The 25,178-nt window shown below is 36.1% G+C and overlaps 1 protein-coding gene and 1 pseudogene across 1 annotated transcript; both read left to right on the forward strand.

Moving 5' to 3' along the window:
* Nucleotides 1-191: 191 nt before the first annotated feature.
* Nucleotides 192-1,124, forward strand: LOC143643208 (olfactory receptor 8B3-like). Its single transcript, XM_077111966.1, has one exon. It carries the CDS (start codon nt 192-194, stop codon nt 1,122-1,124), a length of 933 nt encoding a protein of 310 aa, XP_076968081.1.
* A 22,858-nt stretch (nt 1,125-23,982) lies between these two features.
* Nucleotides 23,983-24,902, forward strand: LOC143643209 (olfactory receptor 8B3-like; annotated as a pseudogene).
* Nucleotides 24,903-25,178: the final 276 nt, after the last annotated feature.

The raw sequence follows: 25,178 nt of genomic DNA on the forward strand, positions 1-25,178 counted from the left end.
TTATGACTGTAATAAGGAGAAGTCAGTGCTACAAATCATAGTAGTGGTAAAGACAGATTGTATAGTTTGCACTGAGCTAGCCTTGGACAATTGCAGTGTCTAAATCACCCTTTTTGGAAGAGGTTGTGAGATATCTGGTTTGCCCTCTAATATAGGCCTCTTCTCTTGTCCCACAGATCCACCTAAGAAGAATGAGTCTTGTGAATGACTCTTTTGTGACTGAATTCATTCTGGTAGGATTAACAGACAACCCAGTTCTCCAACTCCCCCTGTTTTTCCTGTTTTTAGCAATGTACATGGTTACCGTGATGGGAAACTTGGCCTTGATAGCTCTAATTGGGCTGAATTCCCACCTTCACACCCCCATGTACTCTTTCCTCTTTAATTTGTCTTTCATAGACCTCTGTTATTCTTCTGTTTTTACACCCAAAATTCTAATTCACTTCTTGTCAAGGAAGAATATTATCTCCTACCAGGGATGCATGGCCCAGCTCTTCTTCTTCTGCTTTTTTGCCATCTCTGAGTGCTATATGCTGACGTCAATGGCCTATGATCGCTATGTGGCCATCTGTAATCCACTCTTGTATAACATGGCCATGTCCCCTAAAGGGTGCTGCAACCTTATATTTGGTTCGTATTTAATGGCATTTTCTGGCGCTATGGCTCACACTGGATGCATGTTGAGACTGACGTTCTGTGATGCCAACACCATCAACCATTATTTTTGTGACATCCTCCCTCTGCTCCAGCTCTCCTGCACGAGCACCCATGTCAATAAGCTGGTTGTGTTCATTGTTGGTGGCATTGATATCTTTGTGCCCAGTGTCACCATCTTTACCTCTTATGGTTTCGTCCTCTGCAGCATTCTCCATATCAGTTCCACTGCAGGCAGGTCCAAAGCCTTTAGGACCTGCAGTTCCCACATATTGGCTGTTTCTCTATTCTTTGGATCAGGTTCATTTATGTATCTCCAGCCATCTTCTGTTCAGTCTGTGGATGAAGGAAAAATATTTTCAGTCTTTTACACCAATGTGGTTCCTATGATGAACCCCTTAATCTACAGCATAAGAAATAAGGACATTAAACTTGCCCTGAGAGAAACCTTGCGTGGGACAAAGTTTTGATCAGAAATGGATCTCCTCAAAGGTAGTTTCAGAACAAGGAGATTCATTGTGTTTTTTACAACATATTTGGTAGCATTCTGCTTATCCCATTTCTTTCTTATCATGGTGAAGAAAGTTGAGCCTTATCTCAACATTTCTTCCCACCTTTATAGAGTAGATCTGCTTTTCCTGACCTTTTGCACAGTACGTTCTCCTTCTCACCTTTTTCCTGGTTAAGAATAACATTAATGAAGGAATTTATTACATCTTCCATAAAGATTACTAAGAATAACCTCTATAACAAATGTAAACCTTATTCACTAAAATATTTTTCAAAGTGTTTTTAAATTTATATCCTTGCAAATACACATATATATGATATATATTTGTAACTTGATTTTGAAAGTGAAATCCTGAGAGTTTAATGATGTATTTAAAATCTCACAGCTTCTCATTGAAAAAGGCTTGAATAAACTCTATGGCCCTGAACTGAAGTCTTTTGGTCCTTATAAAATACTTTGCTTCTGTTTCATTTTATTTTTTTTATTGCAGTTGACCCAAAATATGAGAAAGTGTCTACTTTGAAATTTGTGCTTTCTTCCAGGTGAATATGTGAATTTCTCACAGGGTAATTGCTATTCTTGGTTATAAAAACTGTTTGATGGTTTCTTGTGTGGGAAAGAGGGGGTTTGTAAGGTTAAATACAGTTGTTTAGAGATGATTAGTTTAAATAGGGAGCTGATTTTTTTTCTGCAAGCGAAAGTGAAATGAATTTGGAAAGTTTGTTGATGCTTGTATTTCAGTGGATATAGATCATGAGAGAAGAAAGAGACTAGCAGTATGGCATAACAAGGATCTGAGGAGAGACAATTTCTTTAATTAAAGGTCCGTGGTTAGGAAACAGGCAATGAGGGTTTAGAAACCACGTTTCAACTTGAATTTGTAATTTGTGCCATAGTGTGCTTTCGTTATCTTCTATTGTACATAAAGCTTTGATAAAACTTATAGTTCACAGTGACTATCTCATTTATAGTGTTTTGGGGAATGAAGGAGGTAAAGTTGTGGCCACATTTGTGGGGAGTGAGGTAGAAAATGGATGGCAACTTTAGGAGATTTAATAGTGAATGAACTCAAGCTAGAAGTTAGTATGTAAAATGATGGGAAATTGAATCCCCCTACCACTCCTTCCCTCTCCCTAAGGAAGCCCCTAGAAATGTTATGAATATTGCAGGATTTCTTTGGTTAGATGGTGGTTTGGGTTATTTGATTTTAAATAAAGGTTAAAGTCTTTGGGCTGGAGGACACAGGCACAACTAAGTCACACCTCGCATGTTGACTTCCATGTGTTACCTCACATGTATTTTAAGTTATAAAACCTCAAATGCACCTGCGAAAGGAATTGTAATTTCAAAGAAACTTTTTAAAATAAAATTGTGTCATTAACTTTTCTAGAAAAAGACTTTGTATTATTTTTTCTTTTGAGAAGACCAACAAAAGACGACTACTCTGAATTTGAATCCTTTCCCCTGAAATTTATATTCCAGGATTAATCCACATTTCTATTTATGTGAACCCATTTTTCAATAGATCCTTTGATGGTATAATTACTACTTAAAGTGTGGAGTCATTTGTGAGTAGGATATTTGAAGGCCATGCTCAAATGAAGCCGGATTGATTCATTGTTGGCTTTAATCCACATGATGGGTGATGATATGGCAGAATACATTTGGATGAAGTTAGTCAGGAGATGCAGAAGTCAGTAGAAGACAGAAACTAGAAGAATCCAGAAAAATAAGGCAGTTCACTATTTGACAGAGGTAGAGTTACAAGCTAAGGAACCCCAAGATTCCCAGCAAGATATAACGAGAAATCTGTAGACTCCTGGAGAAAATGTGGCTGTTGAGACCTTGAATTTCTAACATTCCTCTTTGATAACAATAAGTTCCTTTCATATATGCCAAGATGTTCCTGTCATATATTACAATACAACGGGTATTGTAATAACAGCTCTGGCAAACTAATATGTGATCTATAAAGAGATTATTGAAACATTACCTTAAGGTAATTTTAGTAATTACTATTTTAACATGTTTCTATTTTCCATTCAATATTTAGGCCTTTTGAATTTTATTCTTACTAGTTTGCTTGTTTGTTTTCTGAATATTTCACATTGCTAATTCCTTCTTTTTTAGTTCATTTCAATGCAATTTTATTGAGATATATTTACACACCATACAAATTATCCGAAGTACACAATCACTGACTCACAGTATCATCACATAGTTCACTTAGGCTGAAGTTTTCTCTTTGCTTTCATTTTCTTTTCCTCCTGACCATTTTGAAAAAATCAGTTACCTATTGAAAAGAGTGTCTTTAGGTAAATAAGTATCTGTGCTATTTGACACCTCTGTAGACACTGCAGAGGCACAATGTATTCCTAATATATGGTGAGCTCCCTATCATTTACTGAACAGCTCACTCACCTCAGCATATGAGTGCCAACTCGTATAGAACCAGTCTCATCTCATCAATATCATTACTGGTATTGAAAGCGAAATTTGATGATGTGCATTTGCTAGAAATTGTGCATGCAGCTTAAAGTAGAGTCAAATCCCCTGATCTTGCTCTTTTTTAAAAAAGTTTTTCTTATCTCCCTACCTTTTGTTATTCTGACTATTCTTGGTCCCTTTTGAGAATGGCCCAAGCTGTACCACATGACACCTGTTGCTGCAATAACCAATATCTCTGTAAATTGGATATTGAAGAGGCCATTTATTATTTCACATTTTATTGCCAAAGTAGTATTAACAGAAGTTGATTAGAGGGAGAATAGCATGTCTCTTTAGAGAAGTAGCATGTATCTCATGTTAAAATAAAGGCAAAGGAGGCTTTATATCATGAAAATTGCATTAGTAATGCTAACCTAATGCAATTTTCTAACCTAAATGACCTCAAACATTTTGCAGAAGAAATTGTAGTTTTTACTGTGAATTTTGTTATTTGTCACTTAAAGAAAAATATTGCATATTGTTAGATGAAAATTTTAGCTCCACCCACTCCCTCTTTTTTTAAATTCCATGGGACGATCCAAGATCTTACATGCCGTTTACTTATGCCTTTGTAGTTTTATTCAATTGGGGATAGGTCATCTGTCTTATTTACCCAACATGGCATTCATTCTTTTAAGTATGCTAAATAGTTATTTTGTAAAATACCCCTCAGTTCTGATTTGTCTTTTTCATCCTCATAACTAATTTCAGTTTATACATTTTTTAGAAAGAATATCAAAGAAGTGATATTGAGACCTTTTTTAGTTCATAACATGTAACATTATTGATAATGTTAACTTTTATTAGGAATCTCTACCTTAAAGTTATTAGTTTGACCTTTATATTTGAAATTAACTGGTGGGGATATGTTTGAGAGTAAGCAAATATCTTTTTCCTCATCATTTTTGCCCACTAATTTTAGTTTCCATGAGTGATTCTGACCTGAAACTGCTATTATTCAGGTGCTTTTCAAATGATGATGTTTCATTTGTTCCATTTCTTCTACTTATATTAATTGGAATTCTACCATAACAAAGTCTTCTTCTTCTCTTCTATCATCTATCTGTCTGCCTGTCTGCCCATCTGTCTGTCTGTATCTTTCTGCTATCTCATCTATTTATCTATCAATCATCTATTTATTTACCATGTATTAATGCATGCATTTAAAAAATACATGTATGGGTCCATGGATAATTAAATAATTAATTGTACTCTATTACCATAGTTATTTCTTTTGCTCCAAGTTTTTCACATTTTACCAATTGGAACGCCTTCAGGCTTCCTCATATGTTCTTTCAGCATGTCTTCTCATTGCCTGAGTATTTCCTTACTTTCTGTCACCACAAGCTGTTTCAGTTCTGTTCTCGCTCTGAATTCAGCATTTCTTCAACAACCCTACTTCTTTCTATTGGAAAATGGTGTTAGAAGCCGAAATCTGAAAAGTAGATATGCTTATTGCTTCTAGGTGGTATGGCTTCTAGAATTTCAGCAAACAGAACAAGGAAAGAGTGAATGTTCAAATATGTGTGTATGTATTTTTGTGGATATATTAAAGTTTTTGAGTTTATGTTGACACCTTTGATTCTAATCCAAAGCCACTATGTTTATTGCAACTACCCCTCCCTTTCTTTATTTGTATGAAATAAAATACATACATTCTTTATTATTGACTTTTTATTATTAACCAAATGTTTACAATTTATCTATTTGCTTGCTAAATATATTAAAAAGATTAATATTTATTTTCTTAATTCCTATGAGGTAGTTTCAGAATTGCTAACTCATGCTTTTGTGAGAAATAAATTTAATATCTACCATATAATAATTGTACATACTTCTTTTTGTCTTTTGCCTCAGAATATATATCAGCACTAAGGTTTTTTTTTTTTTTTTTGTATGCGGTATGGCAGGGGTCACATTTCATTCTTTTCCATGTGAGTGTCTCCTTATTTCAGTACCATTTGTTGAATTTTTGTCTAGTTGTTTTTGTTTATTTTGCTCATTTTTTTTGTTTGAGAAGTACATGGGTTGGTAATCGAATCCGAGTCTTCTGTATAGCAGGTGAGAATTCTACTACTGAACTATCTTTGCAGCCTCCAGTATTGTTTTTCCATGTTACTTAGCTTAGTTTTTTTGCCCTTACTTTCTGTGTATTATGCTATTTATTTGTAATAAAGTTTATTTGTTGCTTTTATCATTTAACTTGGAGTTTTCCAAGATACTGGTTGATTTTAACTATTAATAAACTTAAAGAATACAGGAAACTGAAAATGGTAATAGATTTCAGAATAGTAAAGAAATAACATTCAGAAGTATATGCAGTCTCAATTTCAATTTTTTTCAGCTTATTTTCATCTATTTTTATAGTGATAAATTTCATTAGTTTCTGGTTTATCTTTGTTGTGATTCTTTTTTGTACCAGTTTAAAATAATACACAGATATTTTATTTTCCCTTTTTACATGTGAAATTCTATAGATGCCATTATTATTAAGATAATGGCACATGTCATAAAATTCGTACTTTTATCATGTAAAATTCAGTGAATTTTACTATATTTTTAACGTTGTGCATTACCACTATATAATTACAGGATATTTTCATCACCCCAATAATAAACCCTGGGTCTATTAGCAGTCTCTCCCCATTCCAGTTCCCCCCAGTTCCTGGCAACCACTAATATCTACTCTGGGTATATCTTATAAATGGAATCATATAATATGTGGCCTTTGGTGTCTGGCTTGTTTCAGCTAGTACAATGTTTTCTAGGTTCATCTGTGTTGTAGCATGTGTCACCATTTCATTCCTTTTATAGGCTGAATGTTATTCCTTTGTATAGATATACGACATTTATTTAACAATTTATCAGTTGATTGACCTTTGAGACGTTTCCACTTTTTGGCTAATACAAACAATGCTGCCATGTACATTTGTGTTTCTGCGAAGACCTTTTCAACTTCTAGGGATGAAATTGCTAGGTCATATTGTATGCCAAACTATTTTCCAAAATGTCTGTACCATTTTATATCCCTATCAGCAATGTTCAACAGCTGTTTGTCTACTTGTTTAGGTTAAGACTTCCAGCACATTAAATACTAATGGAGGCAATAGGTGCCCTTACCTTCTTCCTCCTCTTATGAGAAATGCTTCTAATATTGCCCCATCGGATAAGATTCTGTCTTTGATATGAATGTATATTTATTTTATCGTATTAAGAAAGTATCCATAAATTACATCGATTTCTATTTTCTTGAACATTTGATTATTCTAAGTATTTCAGTTGGTGAGAAAATTGATAGAGAATGCATGAAAGGACAGCTTTGTTATGTCAAAGCCCTGGAGGGAGAAAGGGATGAATGAGGATGGGAGAGGGGCCCTGAGATCACCTAACCTGGGCCTCTGCAAAGTTCCCTGGAGGAGGGAAGAAGAGTAGTACATGTGGGTCCAGGATTCTTGCCTTTATTATGATCCACGTAATAAAGTAGAAAGGTCTTGCTGGAAAATTATCCTTCATGTAAAGGTAGCAGCAGCAAGGATCCATTCAGAGAAGAAATGTCAAGGGCTAATTGGAGAAGCTAAGTGTAGCTTTTATCCAAACCATATGGAGATGCATACCTTATTAGATGCAATTATGCCCAGAGCAAGGCTAGCTGGGTTGGTCACTAAAAGGAGAATTTATGACTAGCCAAAATGACAAGGCATCAAATATATATTTTTTATGCCATTAAACCACTCTCTACTACACTGTATCACATTTTGATAAAAAAGGATCAGAAATATTTTCATTCAAGTGGAAAGGATAATAGTTGCCATTTATTATTTTATTTCAATTTATGTTAACTCCTGGCCCTCGTCATAAGAAGGCATGAAGAGATTCAAATCGTGTAGACATCTCACAAAGTAATACCATGATCTATTGCATTGATGTTACCTTGTTGATTAGGTAGGACAAGCACGAAGTAGCTGGAATATTGGAAGTATAATGAAACATATGCACCCCAAGAAATGGAGGGCAAATCCTAAAATGATAAAGGGATCTTCAACGTCACTTAACATTTTAATTGTTCTGTGGTTGCAGTAATACTGGGCATCCCTTCCAAATAACAGACAAATTGCTGTACCTTGCATCTTACATCACATGTAAAGCACAGAACCTGTCAAAACTGTTATGATACACAAGAAACCTATTCGATCTCAGGAGTACTCTTGCCTTACACTAGGATATGAGGAATCAGGCCATATTAGCTGGACTCAGGCAGGAATGAGCTTTGCAGCAGACAGCTATGCAGCCCTGACCACTGGTCAAATGATCCAGTAGACATGCTGTTGGAATTGTCAGTGATGGAAAAGAGGCAGTGTAGAGTTCATGGCAAGCCCAGTGAGAGAAACTCCCCAGTAGGACCCTGGGTTTCTGAGTCAAAGACATGGTATGTACAATGAAGAGTTAATGGGCCTTTTAATAAACAGCTTATTCAATGTTTAGGGGACCTAGAAAATTTAGAATATTTGACTATGAGATCTAAATTGAACAAATACCTAGAACAGCCCATTAGTATCTAGGCTCTGTCAAATTCTCAATTTATAAGTAATATGACTTAGCAAATGTAAACAGAATGTTCAATGCGAACCCACAAATAATCAGAAGGCAGCAGGCTACACAAGTGGAAGGCCTGAACTTCCAAGTCACCCAATACTGTTGCACCAATACTTCTTCCCCCAGTCATCCCAATGGCCTTTCTGTGTTACGATTTGGCCAGCTGAATAAGAAGGAAAAATCTTCAGCATGGGTTTTGGATGGGTCTACTGTATGGATACAGATGAAAAGGTATTCAAGGGTATCTCTTGAAAGGCAGTAGGGAGGACGCAATCAGCTTAATGGATAGTGCTGTGATTGTGATTTATTCATGTTTTAATAAAGTTTTGGGTCTGAGATGAGAATATATGCAAATTTTTCCACTGGCCAATGGAACAGCTAGCTGCTCAGGGGTCTGCAAGCAGAATAACAGACACAACAAGGTATTTGTAGCACATGTAGATGAACACAGTGCAAATGAAGCCTATAGATTTTGGTATCACATACCCACCATACACTAATTACCGTAGAAGAGACACTAAAAAACAACAGAACAAAATGGTCCTCTAGGTGTCTTTAGATGTTCTTCATCACCAGTCATGCTGAACTGATAAGATGTGCACTTGAATGACAATTTTCATGGTCTTCGAGATGGAAATTACCCATGGGTCCTGCAGCATGGGCCCTCACTTTCTTAGGCTGATATAGCTATTGCTGCCTCTGATTATCATGAATATCAGCAGTAACACCAATACTGAGGTCCTCTTAGAGCAATATTTTTCCAAATGGCCAAACAAATGTGTGATACAGTTTGATTGTATTTGGTCTTACATTCTGGAAGGGAGAGCAAGTTCCAGTCCTAGAGAAAATGTCACATATGAGTTTGACTTTCTTGTCTGCAGAGCTCAGTCAACAATAGTATCTGTATGTTTATGAAATGCCTGACCCGTATGCATGTATTCTCCCACAAAATAAGCTCATGGTAAGGAAACCACTTCAGATTAAAGGAGGTATAATAGTTAATACTTGACATGGATCTACTGCTCATATTAAATGCTGCACAATGTAGATGCTCCCAAGCCCCCATTTATTCAAATACCAGTTCATAGAGCTTCTCCTCTGAGATTCAAGAATGTGGATATGCTGTCTGTGGTGATTTGAAGCTGTGTATACCTCAGAAAACATGTTTCTAAGCTAAATTCATTCCTGTGAGTGTGAACCCACTGGAAATAGGACTTTTTGATGCTGTTACTTCAATTAAGGTGTGGTCCAGGCTACTCAGGACAGATCTTAATCCTATTGCTTGATAACTTTATGATCATAATGAAATTCAGACAACTAAAGCCAGAGGGAGTAACCAGATGCTGAACATCAATGGAAAGTGAAGGGAAAAACTGGAAGACACTGTCTTGTGCTTTGCCACATGACAAGCTACGGACCAAGGATTGCCAGCAACCAGCTCTGGAATGCTACAGTCTTGGGAAAGAAAGCATCACCTTGCTGTTGTCTTGATTTGAACTTTTTCCTCTCCTCTAAACCTTTGCTGAATCCATTCCCATTGTTTATGCCAACCCATTGCATGGTATTTACTTGAGTAACCAAGGAAACTAAAAATGTGCCTCTTTCAGGACTACTAGGGATATAGTTCTTTTTTCCAACTATTAGTCTTCATATGTTCTCAGCATTAGATTTTTTTGCCCTTTGTACCTTGAAATATCTGTTTAAACAATTATCTGCATTAAATATTTTCTGTGTGAAATACATAGTATGACATTTAATTTTGAGTAGACCTTGACTAACATAGTGACAATTTATGTTATCTTTTTTTTTTTATTAATTAAAAAAAGAATTAACAAAACAATTAGAAATCATTCCGATCTACATGTACAATCAGTAATTCTTAATAACATCACATAGTTGCATATTCATCATTTCTTAGTACATTTGCATCAATTTAGAAAAAGAAATAAAAAGACAACAGAATAAGAATTAAAACAATAATAGAAAGAAACAAAAACAAAAAAAAACAAAAACAAAAAACCTATACCTCACATGCAGCTTCATTCAGTGTTTTAATATAATTGCATTACAATTGGGTAGTATTGTGCTGTCCATTTCTGAGTTTTTATATCCAGTCCCGTTGTACAGTCTGTATCCCTTCATCTCCAATTATCCCTTCTCTTTTTTTTTTTTAATTAACGGAAAAAAAGAAATTAACCCAACATTTAGAGATCATACCATTCTACACATGCAATCATTAATTCTTAACATCATCACATAGATGCATGATCATCATTTCTTAGTATATTTGCATTGGTTTAGAAGAACTAGCAACATAACCGAAAAAGATATAGAATGTTAATATAGAGAAAAAAATAAAAGTAATAATAGTAAAATCAAAACAAAACAAAACAAAACAAAACAAAAACCTATAGCTCAGATGCAGCTTCATTCAGTGTTTTAACATGATTACTTTACAATTAGGTATTATTGTGCTGTCCATTTTTGAGTTTTTGTATCTAGTCCTGTTGCACAGTCTGTATCCCTTCAGCTTCAATTACCCATTGTCTTACCCTGTTTCTAACTCCTGCTGAACTCTGTTACCAATGACATATTTCAAGTTTATTCTCGAATGTCCGTTCACATCAGTGGGACCATACAGTATTTGTCCTTTAGTTTTTGGCTGGATTCACTCAGCATAATATTCTCTAGGTCCATCCATGTTATTACATGGTTCATAAGTTTATCTTGTCTTAAAGCTGAATCCATTCTGCCATTCTATGTCTTTTGATTGGGAAATTCAGTCCGTTAACTTTTAGTGTTATTACTGTTTGGATAATATTTTCCTCTACCATTTTGGCTTTTGTATTATATATATCATATCTGATTTTCCTTCTTTCTACACTTTACTCCATACCTCTCTCTTCTGTCTTTTCGTATCTGACTCTAGTGCTCCCTTTAGTATTTCTTGCAGAGCTGGTCTCTTGGTCACAAATTCTCTCAGTGACTTTTTTGTCTATAAATGTTTTAATTTCTCCTTCATTTTTGAAGGACAATTTTGCTGGATATAGGAGTCTTGGTTGGCAGTTTTTCTCTTTTAGTGATTTAAATATATCATCCCACTGTCTTCTAGCTTCCATGGTTTCTGCTGAGAAATCTACACATAGTCTTATTGGGTTTCCCTTGTATGTGACAGATTGTTTTTCTCTTGCTGCTTTCAAGATCCTCTCTTTCTCTTTGACCTCTGACATTCTAACTAGTAAATGTCTTGGAGAACGCCTATTTGGGTCTATTCTCTTTGGGGTGCGCTGCACTTCTTGGATCTGTATATTTAGGTCTTTCATAAGAGTTGGGAAATTTTCAGTGATAATTTCTTCCATTAGTTTTTCTCCTCCTTTTCCCTTCTCTTCTCCTTCTGGGACACCCACAACACGTATATTTGTGCGCTTCATATTGTCATTCAGTTCCCTGATTCCCTGCTCAAGTTTTTCCATTCTTTTCCCTATAGTTTCTGTTTCTTTTTGGAATTCAGTTGTTCCATCCTCCAGTTCACTAATTGTAGCTTCTGTCTCTTTAGATCTACCATTGTAGGTATCCACTGTTTTTTCCATTTTTTCTTCTTTGTCCTTCACTCCCGTAAGTTCTGTGATTTGTTTTTTCAGATTTTCTATTTCTTCTTTTTGTTCAGCCCATATCTTCTTCATGTCCTCCCTCAATTTATTGATTTGGTTTTTGAAGAGGTTTTCCATTTCTGTTCGTATATTCAGCATTAGTTGTCTCAGCTCCTGTATCTCATTTGAACTATTGGTTTGTTCCTTTGATTGGGCCATATCTTCAATTTTCCGAGCGTCATCCATTATTTTCTGCTGGTGTCTGGGCATTTGATCAGATCTCCCTGGGTGTGGGACCCAGCTGGTTGAAAGGTTTTTCTGTGGAATCTCTGGGCTCTGTTTTTCTTTTCCTGCCCAGTAGGTGGCGCTCCTGGCGGTCGTTTGTCTGCGGGGCAGTCGGCCCGGGAAACCGCGCGTGGAGGCGGGGGTCGCTGGCCGTGGCTTGGGGGAGTGCCGGTCCAAATTGCCCAGCTGGCCCGAGACGCCAAGCGTGACGGGAGGGCCCCGCTATCCAATGTTCCCAGTCAGACCGGGGAGCCACGTGCGTGGAGGGGACCCCAGACGCCAGCCACCCCAGCCGGGAAAACGTGCACCCCTCGGGTATCTCACAGCAGTGGATTCTCCCTACCCGTTCAGCCGTTCCAGAATGGGGTACGCTGTCTTTTTTGGTCTCTGTCGTGACTCCGGGAGCTGTTTTGTATTGTTTGTGTTTCTTTAGTTGCTTTTCTGGAGGAGGAACTAAGACCCGCGCGTCTTACTAAGCCGCCATCTTCTCCCGGAAGTCCAATTTATGCTATCTTGATAGATCTGACTTCCCCACCTTACAAGATATATTACCATCCCATCGGCAAATGCTAAACCTTGGTTACCATGTTTAAATTCAGAAAAAGTTCCTTGCCTGTGCTCTTTTCTTGGTCTTTAATGCTAAAAAGGACTTTTTTTTTCTTGGAGTCACTGAGCTGGTATGATAAAATCTAGGAACTCATATTTAATCCCACTTCATTTGGGCGAGACCATCTGAGAATAAAGAAAACCCACTAGAACCAAGAAGAGATGATAGTAGGAGTAAAGGTACAAGCCCTTACAGAAGTTGACCCTGTCCAGTCACACATGACACCATGTAATTCTCACCTTATGATTTTCATATACTTTTATAATACAGGCAGTTTTGACTAGGTTGGATTTCTAACACTTAAATTGAAGGAATATGGAACAAACTTAACAAAATATGTAATATGTTTCTGCTTAGTACTGTGCTTCAATAAATCATTTTGAATTAAGAGTAACAAAGTTTGGGGCAGGCCACGGTGGCTCAACAGGCAAGAATGCTCGCCTGCCATGCCAGAGGACCCAGGTTCGATTCCCAGTGCCTGCCCATGTAAAAAAAAAAAAAAAAAAACGAGTAACAAAGTTTGAATTTCTCTCTGCTACTAACAGTTTTGACATTGGATCAGTCAGTTATTCCCATACAGTTTTGGGTTTCATATAGGTTAGAAAGTATGCCTAGTTCAATGGGTGACTGTGAAGTTGAGCATTTAAACTGTGAATTAAGAAAAAAAAAAGAGCTAATAGAGATGCCACTCTCAGTTTCCTTGATTATCCATATATTTATACAGAGAAATCCTAGAATCAGAGCCTATATTTCACCCGTGTTTGCCTTCATCATGCCTCATTATCTTAAATGCTCCAAAAATGGACATTGGAATAAATGAACTAGGAAAAACTCTAACAGAGAGGACATTTAGTAGTTTAGGCATGCAAAACCTACTCTGGGTAGAATGGAATTGCTCCACCTGGAAGCTTTGAAAAAAATTCTGTCGCTGGGAACAGATAGTCTTTGTGTGCATCAGGAGTCTCACTAGAGATGCAGCCAAGAGAACTCTGGTTAGAAATGGCAGGCTTAATGTATGTGTCTGATCTCTATTCCTTTAGGAAACTCACTAAAGCAAATTAGAAGGAATCAAAATTGTATTAACTCACAAAGATAAAGAAAACATTTGATGCTCTACAAATACATAATGTTGGAGGCTAGAAAATAAATCAATGAGCAGCCTCATGATGATAGTCGTAATAGCTGACAGTAAGAAAGAATCTGAGGAATAAAACACTGATTTACACCATACACTCTATTATATGCTCAGAGTTTGTTAGATCAAGCTACCTTTGGAAGCAGTGGCAAAGGCATGTAGAAAACAAGAGGGAAGCTTAAGTCCATTTGAGAAGTAGTTATACATTTAGATGTCCTCTACCACTCCATGCAGCCAGATGACAGCTTCCATTTTGACCCCAGTAAAAGACAAGAGGTTCATTCATTTAAGGTCTGAATTATAAGTGTTTATGCATGTTTGTTAGTGGGTTTTCCCATACTGAGAAGGACAATTCAGCAGAAGTTTTACCTAGAGAACATTGACACTGTTAACTTTCTTCTTTCGCTGAGTTCAGGAAACTGAATGCTGAAAACCAGGTTTCTGTCTTCCAGATACATTGGAAGACCATCTGCTGAGTCTCAAACAAGTTGATGATAACAAACCTAATAGCCTTGCCACTAAGGTTCCCTATTAAATATCACAGTCTACAGTGAGGCTCACAGTTGCCAAGCACTAAGCCTCCACATGGAGATGGTAGCCACTGTGTAGATTCCTCTCCTAGGAGTTAATGTATGAGCATGTAAACTGCGAGTTTGAAAGAGAATATCTAACATAAAAGAAACATGTTGAACAAGCAAAAACAATTTGAAGAAAATAGACAATGCAAGGAGATAAAAATTCAAGAAAGGTATAATAGGACAGAACCTATTGTTGAACATTAAATGGTAAAATTTAAAACAATAAAAGTTTTGGAAGACAAAGTTAAGACTGCATGCTGGAGAGGAGATTAAATCATGGAAAATAGGAGAAAAATAAAGTACAGAAAGAAGAAATTCCAAAATCTGACATCTTAGTAATGGAAATCCCAGAAAGAGAATACAGAGTAAAATGAAGAAGAAATGATAATTAATATGATTTAAGAAATATTTTCCAGAAATGAAAGACTTGAATTTCCAGAATGGACATAATTTATCCTCCTCTTAATGTAGAAAATAGACACATGCACAACATTGTGAATATTCAGAATGGAGGATGAAATACAGATCTTCAAATGTTCTAGAATAGGGGGTAATTAACCAAATAGTTTTTCTAAAAAGTATCAGAAATCAGAAAGACATTGAACTTCTCAATATTGGATAAATGCCCTCAAATGATTTGAGGGAAATTGACTTACAAGTTACTAGCTTATCCCTATGGAGGTGTCCAGCATATATGAAGGTACAATAAAAGAGACGTTTAGACAGGAATTGTTTGTGAAATTTTTATTTTCTGCACATTTTCTCAACAAGGGATGGTAGTTTGTATTGTACCAAAATGAGAAAGAAAATCAAGTGATTTAGAGAAATTTGATCCAGGAAATAGAACAAAGAGAGAGTGTGAATACCCTTAACGATAATAAAGGAAGATTTCAAAGTTTCAGAATTGCAACACAGACAGAAGGCATTCGATCAAGACTGGAGTGAGTCAGAAAGCTCCAGGGAGACTTATTTAAGAAGATGAAATTGATTGAATTGCAGTGATTGAATAATCATTGAGGCTTTGGTGACGCTGCTTTTCACTTGTTCACCCTTGCCTGAAAGAAGCTGGCAGTCAGCGGGAGTCCTGTCAGAGGTCATCATGTGATCACAAGTAGAAATGATGGTTAGAATGGACCCTGCGTAGAGGAAGTAGGCTAAGAATAGGATCGTGAGACTATGCCTCAGTTACATCATCTCAAATGCTGGGTCAGGCTTCACCTGAGTTAGGGAAACATTTGAAATTTCTATCTGAACCAAACAATAGTGTTTTTAAATTAAGCTACATTTTCAAAATTGCCAATTTTAGTCACACTAATTTGACTAATTTTCTAACTCTGGCTATGAAATATGCAGCTATGTATATATATTTGCTTATATTATATTGCATTACTGAGCAGAAACAGTTGTTTGAACTTGCAAATTGTATTTTGCCTGGAAAAAGATAAGCAAAAATTCTTATTTACAATTAGTGAAAATTTCAAATAAGGAAATTTAAATTGTTTAAAAGAAAAATACGGTTTATGACTTTAAGGCTGTATAGTTTTTTGGTATTATAATTTTATGGCTCTGTGAAGGCACTAGTTTATTCTACTCTTTACAATTCTTTCAGATTTACATTTTTAACATAATTTAAGTATCATGAAATTCACACATTCAAATTTTTATCACTCAGGAATTTTAGAAATTTTGCACTGGGTACAATTAAAAACATTCCATTTCTCTCCTATTATATTTGTACATGCTATAGGAGATAGTTATTATAATTTTCAGCTTTGTGAGTTTAAAAATATTTATTCTTAACTTGTTCAAGATAAATTCACTGAGTATAGAAATCTAGGTTAACGGTTGAAGGTTTTTTCTTTCAGTAATTTGATTGTAGTTCTCCATGGTCCACTGTATTATGGTTTTCATGAAAAGTCTGTTGTCATTCTTGCCTTCTGTCTTCCATTTGTGAAGGGCCTTCTTTTCCTTTGGTAGCTTTTCACATTTTCTCTTTATTGCTGATTTTACATAATTCATCATCATGTACTTTGGAAAAGTTTTCCTTATGTTACTTCTGCATAGGGTTCTTTGAGATTCTTGAATCTGTAGGTTTATAATTTTCATCAAATAATGAAACTTCTTACCATTATTTATTCCATGTATTAAATATGCACTAATTTGCTAAAAACTGCCAGAATGCAACATACTAGAAATGGAACAACGTTTATAAAGGAAATTTATGAAGTTACACATTTACAGTTCTAAGGCCATAAAAATGCCCAAACTATGGCATCCAGAGAAGGAAACCCTGACTCAAGAAAGGTCAATATCTGTCACACGGGAAGACACACGGCAACCTGTGCCATGCATCTCCAAACATCTGTATGTAGGCATCTGCTCCCTCTGTCGGCACTCCAAGCATCTGCAGATATCTGTGTCTCTGTCAGCTCTCAAGCAACTGTGTTTTCTCCAAAATGTCTACCCTTCTAAAGGACTCCAGTATACTAATCAAGACCTACCTTGAATGGGTTGAGTCACATCTCCATCTAATAATGTGCATCACATCTCAATGGAGTAATCTAATCAAAAGGCTATACCCACAGTTGAGTGGGTCATTCTCCATGGAAACAATCTAATCAAAGGTTTCTACCATTCAATTTTGAATCAGAATTAAAGAACATGGCTTTTTTGGGGTACACAACATTTTTGAACTAGCATGTAGTATTTTTCATAACCCCTTCTTTTGGGATTCCAAAAACATGTATTATACCACTTGAGGTTTCCTTCCAGCTCAGTAATTATATGTTAATTTTTTTCAGTATTTTTTTCTGTTTTCTCTCTATTGCTGTGCCTTGGAGTTGATTATTTGTTTCAAGATCCAAAGTGCTGTTCATTCCATTCAGTATATATATTTTTCAGACATGGTATTTTTCATGTCCTGAATTTTTTTTTTTTTTACCTCTTTCATTTCTCTACCTAGCAAGCTATTTCTTTTCTCTGTGTTCTTAAACATACTGAATTCATTGCTAATAGATTCTTTATTGTCCTTATCTACTAACTGATGCATATATGGAATTTCTGGGAACATTTCTACAAAATTAATTTTTCCTCATTATGATCTTTACAATCATTGTTATACATTCAGTGCTCCATCAGCCTCAAATGCCCAATCTATACCTTCTTTCTATTTCCTATTAGCCTGTCTTATCAATGTTAACTCTCAAAGTTCACTCACTAATATTAGTTCATATTAGTGAGACCATACAGTATTTTTCCTTTTGTTTCTGGCTAATTTCACTCACATAATGTCCTCAAGGTTTATCCAAGTTGGTACATGCTGCATTACTTTATTCTGTCTTGTAATTGTGTAATATTCCATAGTGTATCTATCCCACAGTTTCTTTAGCCACTCATCCATTGATGCACATCTGTGCTGTTTCCATTTCTTGCAGTTATGACTATACACATCAATGTAAAAATGTCTGTTTGTGTCCTTGCCTTCAATCCCTCTGAATATATACCAAGTAATGAGATAGCTGGATCATATGACAGGTCTATAATTCGCTTGCTGAGGTACTGCCAAACTTCCTTGAAGATTGGCTGTACCATTCTACACTCCCACCAACAGTGAATGAGTATACCTATTTCTCCACATTTTCTCAGTACTTGTACTGTTCTCTCTTTATATATAATGGTCATTCTAATTGGCGTGAGATGTTATCTCATGGGGTTTTTATTTTTATTTCCCTAATAGCCAGTGAGGTTGAGCACTTTTCATATGCTTTATTCATTTGTATTTTCCCTTCTGAAAAGTGTTTGTCCATGTCTTTTACCTATTTTATAATTGGGTTGTTTGGCTTTTTTCTTGTTGAATTGTATTCTGGATAATAACTCCTTATCTGATATGTAATTTCCAAATATGTCTCCCATTGCATAGGCTGCCTTTTTTACTTTACAGACTAAGTCTTTGATGCACAAAAGTGTTTAATTTTGAGGAGATCCCATTTATCTATTTCTTTTTTCATTGCTTTCACTTCAGGTGTAAGGTCTAGGAAACCACCTCCTATCACAAGATTTATGAGATATTTCCCTACATTTTCTTCTAAAGGTTTTATGATCATAGCTCTAATGTTTAGGTCTTTGATCAATTTAGAGTTAATTTTTGTATAAAGTTTGAGGTATCTGTCCCCTTTCATTCTTTGGATATGGATAACCAGTTCTCCAAACACCATTTATTGAACAGGCGGCTCTGTCCCAGTTGTGGTGGCTTGACCACCTTATCAAAGACCAGTTGTCCGTAGATGAAAGGATCTATTTATGAAGACTCAGTCAATTCCATTATCAGTATTTCTATGTTTACACCAGTATCATGCTTTTTGGACCACTGTTGCTTAGTAATATGTTTAAAGTCAGGTAATGTGAGACCGCCCACTGCATTCCTCTTTCTTGTGATATTTTTAGATATTTGGGGCACATTGTCTTTCCAACAATTTTGTTTTTTGTGTTTTCTATTTCTGCAGAGTAAGTTGTTGAGATTTTAATTTGTATTGGATTGAATCTATAAATCAATTTGGGCAGAATCAACATCATAATGATAATTAATATTCCAATCCTTGAGCATGGTATGTCCTTCCATTTATTTAGGTCTTCTTTGATTTCTTTTAGTCATTTATTATAATATTCTGTGTAGTGGTCTTTTGTGCCTTTGGTTAAATTTTTTCATAAATATTTGATTCATTTGTTTGTTATTGTAAATCGAATTTTTTCTTGACTTCTTCCTCAGAATTAATGTGTAGAAACGCTAGTGATTTTTGGGTGTTGTTCTACACCTTGCCATTTTGTTGTATTCATTCATAAGTTTTAGCATCTTTGTGTAGGTTTTTCAGGATTTTTTGACAGTATCATCTGCAAACAGTGGTAAAGAAATTTCTTCCTTTCCAGTTTGTATCCCATTTTTTTTCTTGTCTAATTGCTCTCATTAGAACTACCAGCACAATGTTGAATAACAATGGTGACAGTGGGCATCCTTGTCTTAATCCTGATCTTAGAGGGACAACTTTCAGCCTTTCCCTATTAAATATGATATTAGGTGTTCTTTTTCACATATTTCCTTTAAGATGTTGGATAAAGGGTAAATAGAGGGTGGTTCCATATATTCCTGTCCTTTGAAGTGTTTTCATCAAGAAACTTTGCTAAATTCTGTCAAATGCATTTTCTGCATCAAGTGAGATGATCATGTATTTTTCTGCTTTGATTTATTGATGTCTGTGGATTATATTAGTTGATTGTCTTGTGTTGAATCATCCTTGCATACCTGGTATAAATCCCACTTGGTTGTAGTGTTTAATTCTTATAATGAGCTGTTGGAATCAATTTGAGAGTATTTTGATCAAGTTCTTCTGTCTATATTCATTAAAGAGATTGGTCTGTGATTTTCTTTTCTTGTAATATCTTTGTCTGGTTTTGGTGTTAGGGTGATAGAAGGAGTTAGGTAGCTTTCCCTCCTCTTCAGTTTTTTTGAAGAGTTGAGCATAATCAATCTTATTTCTATCTCAATTGCTTGATATAATTCACATGTGAAACCATCTGGTCCTGGAATTTTACTATTTGGGAGCCTCTTGATGACTGACTTTTACTTGTGATTGGTTTCTTGAAGTCTTCTTTGTCTTCTCAACTCAATGTTAGTCATCCATGCTTTTCTTGGAAGTTGCCCATTTTGTCTGCATTGTCTAGTTTATTAGCATATAGTAGTTCATAATATCATCTCATTATCTCTTTTATTTCTGCAGGGTCAGTAGATATTTCCTATTACAAACTTATATCAGTAGTTTCTTTTGTTTGCTAATGGTGGCACTGGTACTCCAAGTATTGCCCTATATCAGATTCCTCTTTCCATGGTATAGCTTAAAAATGAGAAATACTCATTTTTCCAGGTTTGCTTGTAGCTTCTATTGGCCATCTGACATATTTATGACTGAAGAAAAGTTAGAGGAAGTCACTTATTGGCTTTTGTAGGGAATTTACTTCATGATACACAGGGAAAGGCCCGGGAAGGAAATTATCTTTTCTTACTTTCTTGCTTCCTTCTTTGTATGTAGTTGTGTGAAGATACGATTCTTGGAAATATGGCTGCCATTTATGACCATAAATTGACAACCTTGAGGACAAAGGCCAATAAACTGTAGGTAGTGGAGTGGAAAAGACTGGTTCCTTGGTGACAGTGTTGAATTTTTGAACCTAAACCGTGATATTCTACCTCCAGATTTATCATTTTCAGAAGAAAAAGTACATATTTAAGTGGGTTTTTTTGCATATGTAGGCACTGGGAATTGAACCCAGGTCTTCGGCATGACAGGCAAGAACTCTGCCTGCTGAGCCACCATGGCCCACCCTTAATTGGACTTTTAATTGAGCATTTGCTAATTTGTAGCTTGAAACTCTAAAAGTGATATCATAGATCAGGGGCACATCCTGAGACGCTAAAAACATACATTATTTTAACAGATAAACATGATGGGGAAATTTTTGCTACTTTTTGATAAACACTGATGAGCAGAATTTTAATTTGTGATTATGAGAAGGATGGGTTGTACATATTTAAGCATCGATTTTAAATATAATCTATTATATCTGATTGGTATTTGTTGTTCATTATACCCATGTTTTCTCTGAGAAATAAAAATCTCCAGCATTGTCTATCTTATATTTGCTTAGAAAGTTCAGCATTTGCATAACATTTCAAGTGCTCAAAATACTGATATCAGTCAAAATATTTCCTTCATGATTTTCATCAAATACAACTCTGACACAATTTCTCTTTTAAATTTAAACAAGAATGAATGATACTTTTGGCAATAATTATACTTTTATTATAATCTTCAAGGGGCAGTGATTAAGGGGGAAGGACTAAAAGGTCTTGAGGTAGGGAGAAGCAGAGCTGTGTTTTGAGGGATTATTCTAAAAGCAGTGTAGATGGCTCAATTAGAATGTACATATGAGAAATGCTAGAATGGAGGCTAAAAGCTACTGCAATTCAGTGACCAAGGTCAACTAAAGCCTAAAAAGTTCCTTAATTCAGGTGGTGGCATGGGAATGGATGGGGCTCATTGTGGTAGTAGATGTCACTGCTTAGCATGTTAGGTAAACGAAAACTATTCTGAAGGTTTTCAGTGGGAGAACAACTTAATTTCCACAAACTTTTCTTAAGGATCTACTATGTTCTCTGTAGTGACCTTAGCACAAATAGCACTGTAGCAAACAAGACAGAAATAGTCTCTCTCTATACAGAGAGAGCTTATAGTTTCAGAGAGCACAGATGTTAAAAGATAAAGAACAACAGCATATGATTGTTATGACAGACCATCTACTAGAAACTTTGATAGCATAAATCATGGTTATAACATTTTGAACTATTTACCACTTGTCTGGCACTGTTCATAGCACTCATTAGCTCAATTAAGAGTCATAGTAAGCTAGTGAAAGAGATGCTATTAGTTCCAGCCCTATATGATGAACTTGTGAGATAGAGTTTAAGTAACATTCCTAGAGTATTAAAGCTAGGAATAATGGATGTAGGTATCAAGCACATGCCCTCTGTGATGATTAGTTCTGGTGTCAACTTGGCCAGGCGATGATGCCCTATTGTCTGATCAGGCAAGCACTGCCTGATCATTGCTGCAGGATATTTTGTGGCTGGTTGATAAACCAGAAGGCTGGAGTATTATATAATCAATCAGTTGAATGCATCTGTGATTGATGTGTCTTCCAATGGCATAATCCAATCAGTTGAAGATGTTTAAGGAAGAAGACTTTTTCACTGCTTTTTCAGCCAGCAAGCCTCTCCTGTGAAGCTCATCCAGACCCTTTCTCAGAGCTGCCTGTTGCACAGCCTTCCCCATGGATTTTGGACTCTACTATCCCCATGGTTTCATGAGCTACCTTTATAAATCTCATACTTGCCGATATTTCCTGTTGTTTCTGTTTCTCTAGAGAACCCTGACTAATACACCCTCTCTCTCTAGAGGCTAAATGCTTAACTATTATGATGAAAATAATTTGATTACCTCAGTTACTAAAATGTTGCATTTAGGACTTATTAAGGATATTCAGAGAAATTATTTTCCAGTAGTTGATTAGAAATAAAGACATTAGAAGATATTGTAAGTTATCTGAAGATATTTCTGAAGAGACAAATCTAACCTCAGCTATTGCAATACTTAAGAAATTTCTGATAAAGAAATAGAGAAGCCTGCTGGCAGAAACAATATGGAAGTACTCCTTAGGAAAAGGAAAGAAGAAAAGGAAACAATGCAACAGAGATTTCCCTTGAGAGATGAAATAGTAGAGTTATAGGACTTCCATTTTTAGCTTGGCTTTGAGGGTTGTACATCTCTAGAGTGAAGTGAAAACTTGAGTAAAATATCACATCCCTACAGAACTAAGACATGTTGTTCTCCATGGTGTAATTACAATCCCATAATTTCCCTATTGCATGCAGATTCTGTTCCCTGGTGAAGAAACTGAGCAGTTTTCTAAACTGTTTATAATCAAGCGCATGAAATATCAATCTAACTTTAAGTCTTATGCATCTTTCCTAAAGAATGAACATTTTTTTTCCTCTCAAGCTTTGGGGGGCTCAAAGCAAAAATCAGAAATTATGACTTGTATCACAGAAAAATCTCCAGGAAATGTTGAATATGTAGTGTGGTCTACATCCTCTCAGAATCAAAGGAACCAATATCTCCAAATTGGAATTTGATTCCAGGACCTCAGGGGTAAATCAAAGCAAAGAGGAAGCTCAATGTTGTTCTGGTCTGAAGAGTGTGAGTCCCTAATCTATTTATATTACTACTTATTTTGAGAAGGACATGAGGCATTAAGACATGCTGCTTGCTTCCCCACTTTTACAATCTTGCCACTCAAGTGAAAATGACAGAAAATCTGTTTGAAGTCTAGCAGAGCATGTTAGGAGTCCTAAAAAGCCTCTAGGTTCCCCTGTCCCAGTGTGTAAGTTCCCTCTCCATGGAACAATGCACCCTTGTAGATTTATGTCTTTTAATCAGTGATGTGAGGTGGCTCCTGGACCTCTCTTAGACTTCAGTTCCTTAGATTTGATCCTGGAACATTACTGGTGATTCACACCCTGGTATGAGATGCTAATTTAGGTTGCTGGAACCTCTACTTCCAGTTGTGTTGGTGAGAATGGTGCTTAGGAGAATGAAGAGAGGCTGAGGTAAGATCAAAGGATTCTGTTTGGCCCTTATGATCCCTTCCCCTTGGATTTCTCCATCAGTCATGTTGTTGTCTAGCAGAACTGGCCTTCATCTGTAGGCTGATATGATGGTGGTCTTGTCTATATTTGGCTTAAGAATCTAATCAGAAGTCATTTGCACTCATTGTTATGGTAGTGGTAAAGGTAGATTTGAATGTCTAGGTTGAGCTAGACTAATATTACAGCCTCTACTTATACACCACCCTAGTGGGAAGGAATATTGTAGGAATATCTGGGTTGCCCTGTGCTGTAACCCTTTTCTCTTATCCCACAGATACCCCAGAATAGAATGTCTACTGGAAATGTCTCTTTTGTGACTGAATTCATTCTGATGGGACTAACAGAACAACCAGATTTCCAACGCCCTCTGTATTTTATTTTTCTAGCAATGTATATGTTTACCTTGCTGGGAAACTCGGGCTTGATCACTCTAATTGGCCTGAATTCACACCTTCACACCCCCATGTATTTTTTCCTCTTTAACTTGTCTTTCATTGACTTCTTTTATTCTTCTGTTTTTATACCAAAAATGTTGAAGAACTTCATATCAAAGAGGAATATTATCTCCTACCAGGGATGCATGGCCCAGTTCTTCTTTTTCTGTTTTTTTGTCACTGCAGAGTGTTATGTGCTGACATCAATGGCCTATGATCGCTATGTGGCCATCTGTAATCCACTTTTGTATAACATTGCCATGTCCCCTAAAGTATATGCCAATCTTATATTTGGTTCATACCTAATGGCATTTTCTGGTGCTATGGCCCACACTGGATGCATGCTGAGACTGACCTTCTGTGATGCCAACACCATTAACCATTATTTTTGTGACATCCTCCCTGTGCTCCAGCTCTCCTGCATGAGCACCCATGTCAATGAGCTGATGGTCTTCATTGTGGGGGGAATCAACATTGTTGTGCCCAGTCTCACCATCTTTATCTCGTATGGCTTCATTCTCTGTAGCATCCTGCATATAAATTCCACTGAGGGCAGGTTCAAAGCATTCAGCACCTGTGGTTCCCACATAATGGCTGTTTCTCTGTTCTTTGGTTCATGTTCATTTATGTATCTCCAACCATGTTTTTCCAAGTCTGTAAATGAGGGAAAAATCTCTTCTCTCTTCTATACCATTGTAGTTCCCATGATGAACCCGTTAATCTACAGCTTGAGGAATAAAGATGCAAAACTTGCTCTGAGAAAAACCCTGCATAGTAGAAATATTTTATTATAGGTAGGCTCTCTTCTGCAGGTCACTTCAAGTCAAGGATGTTCAGCCTTTTATTTACCTTATAATTGTGTCAGCCTTTAAATTCTATTTTTTATTATCATTAAAATGTTTATTTGAGCCTTTTTCCAATAAGTTATTTCCTGTATTGTTATACCTTCTTTTCCTCACCATGTGCACAATTTCTTTACCTTCTATCTCTTTTACCTGATATTTTTCAATTGTCAGTTAGAATTTTTTTTCTCGTCAAATGTGATGAATGG

This window comes from Tamandua tetradactyla, chromosome 8 (genome assembly GCF_023851605.1).
Source record: "Tamandua tetradactyla isolate mTamTet1 chromosome 8, mTamTet1.pri, whole genome shotgun sequence".
Classification (NCBI taxonomy): domain Eukaryota; kingdom Metazoa; phylum Chordata; class Mammalia; order Pilosa; family Myrmecophagidae; genus Tamandua; species Tamandua tetradactyla.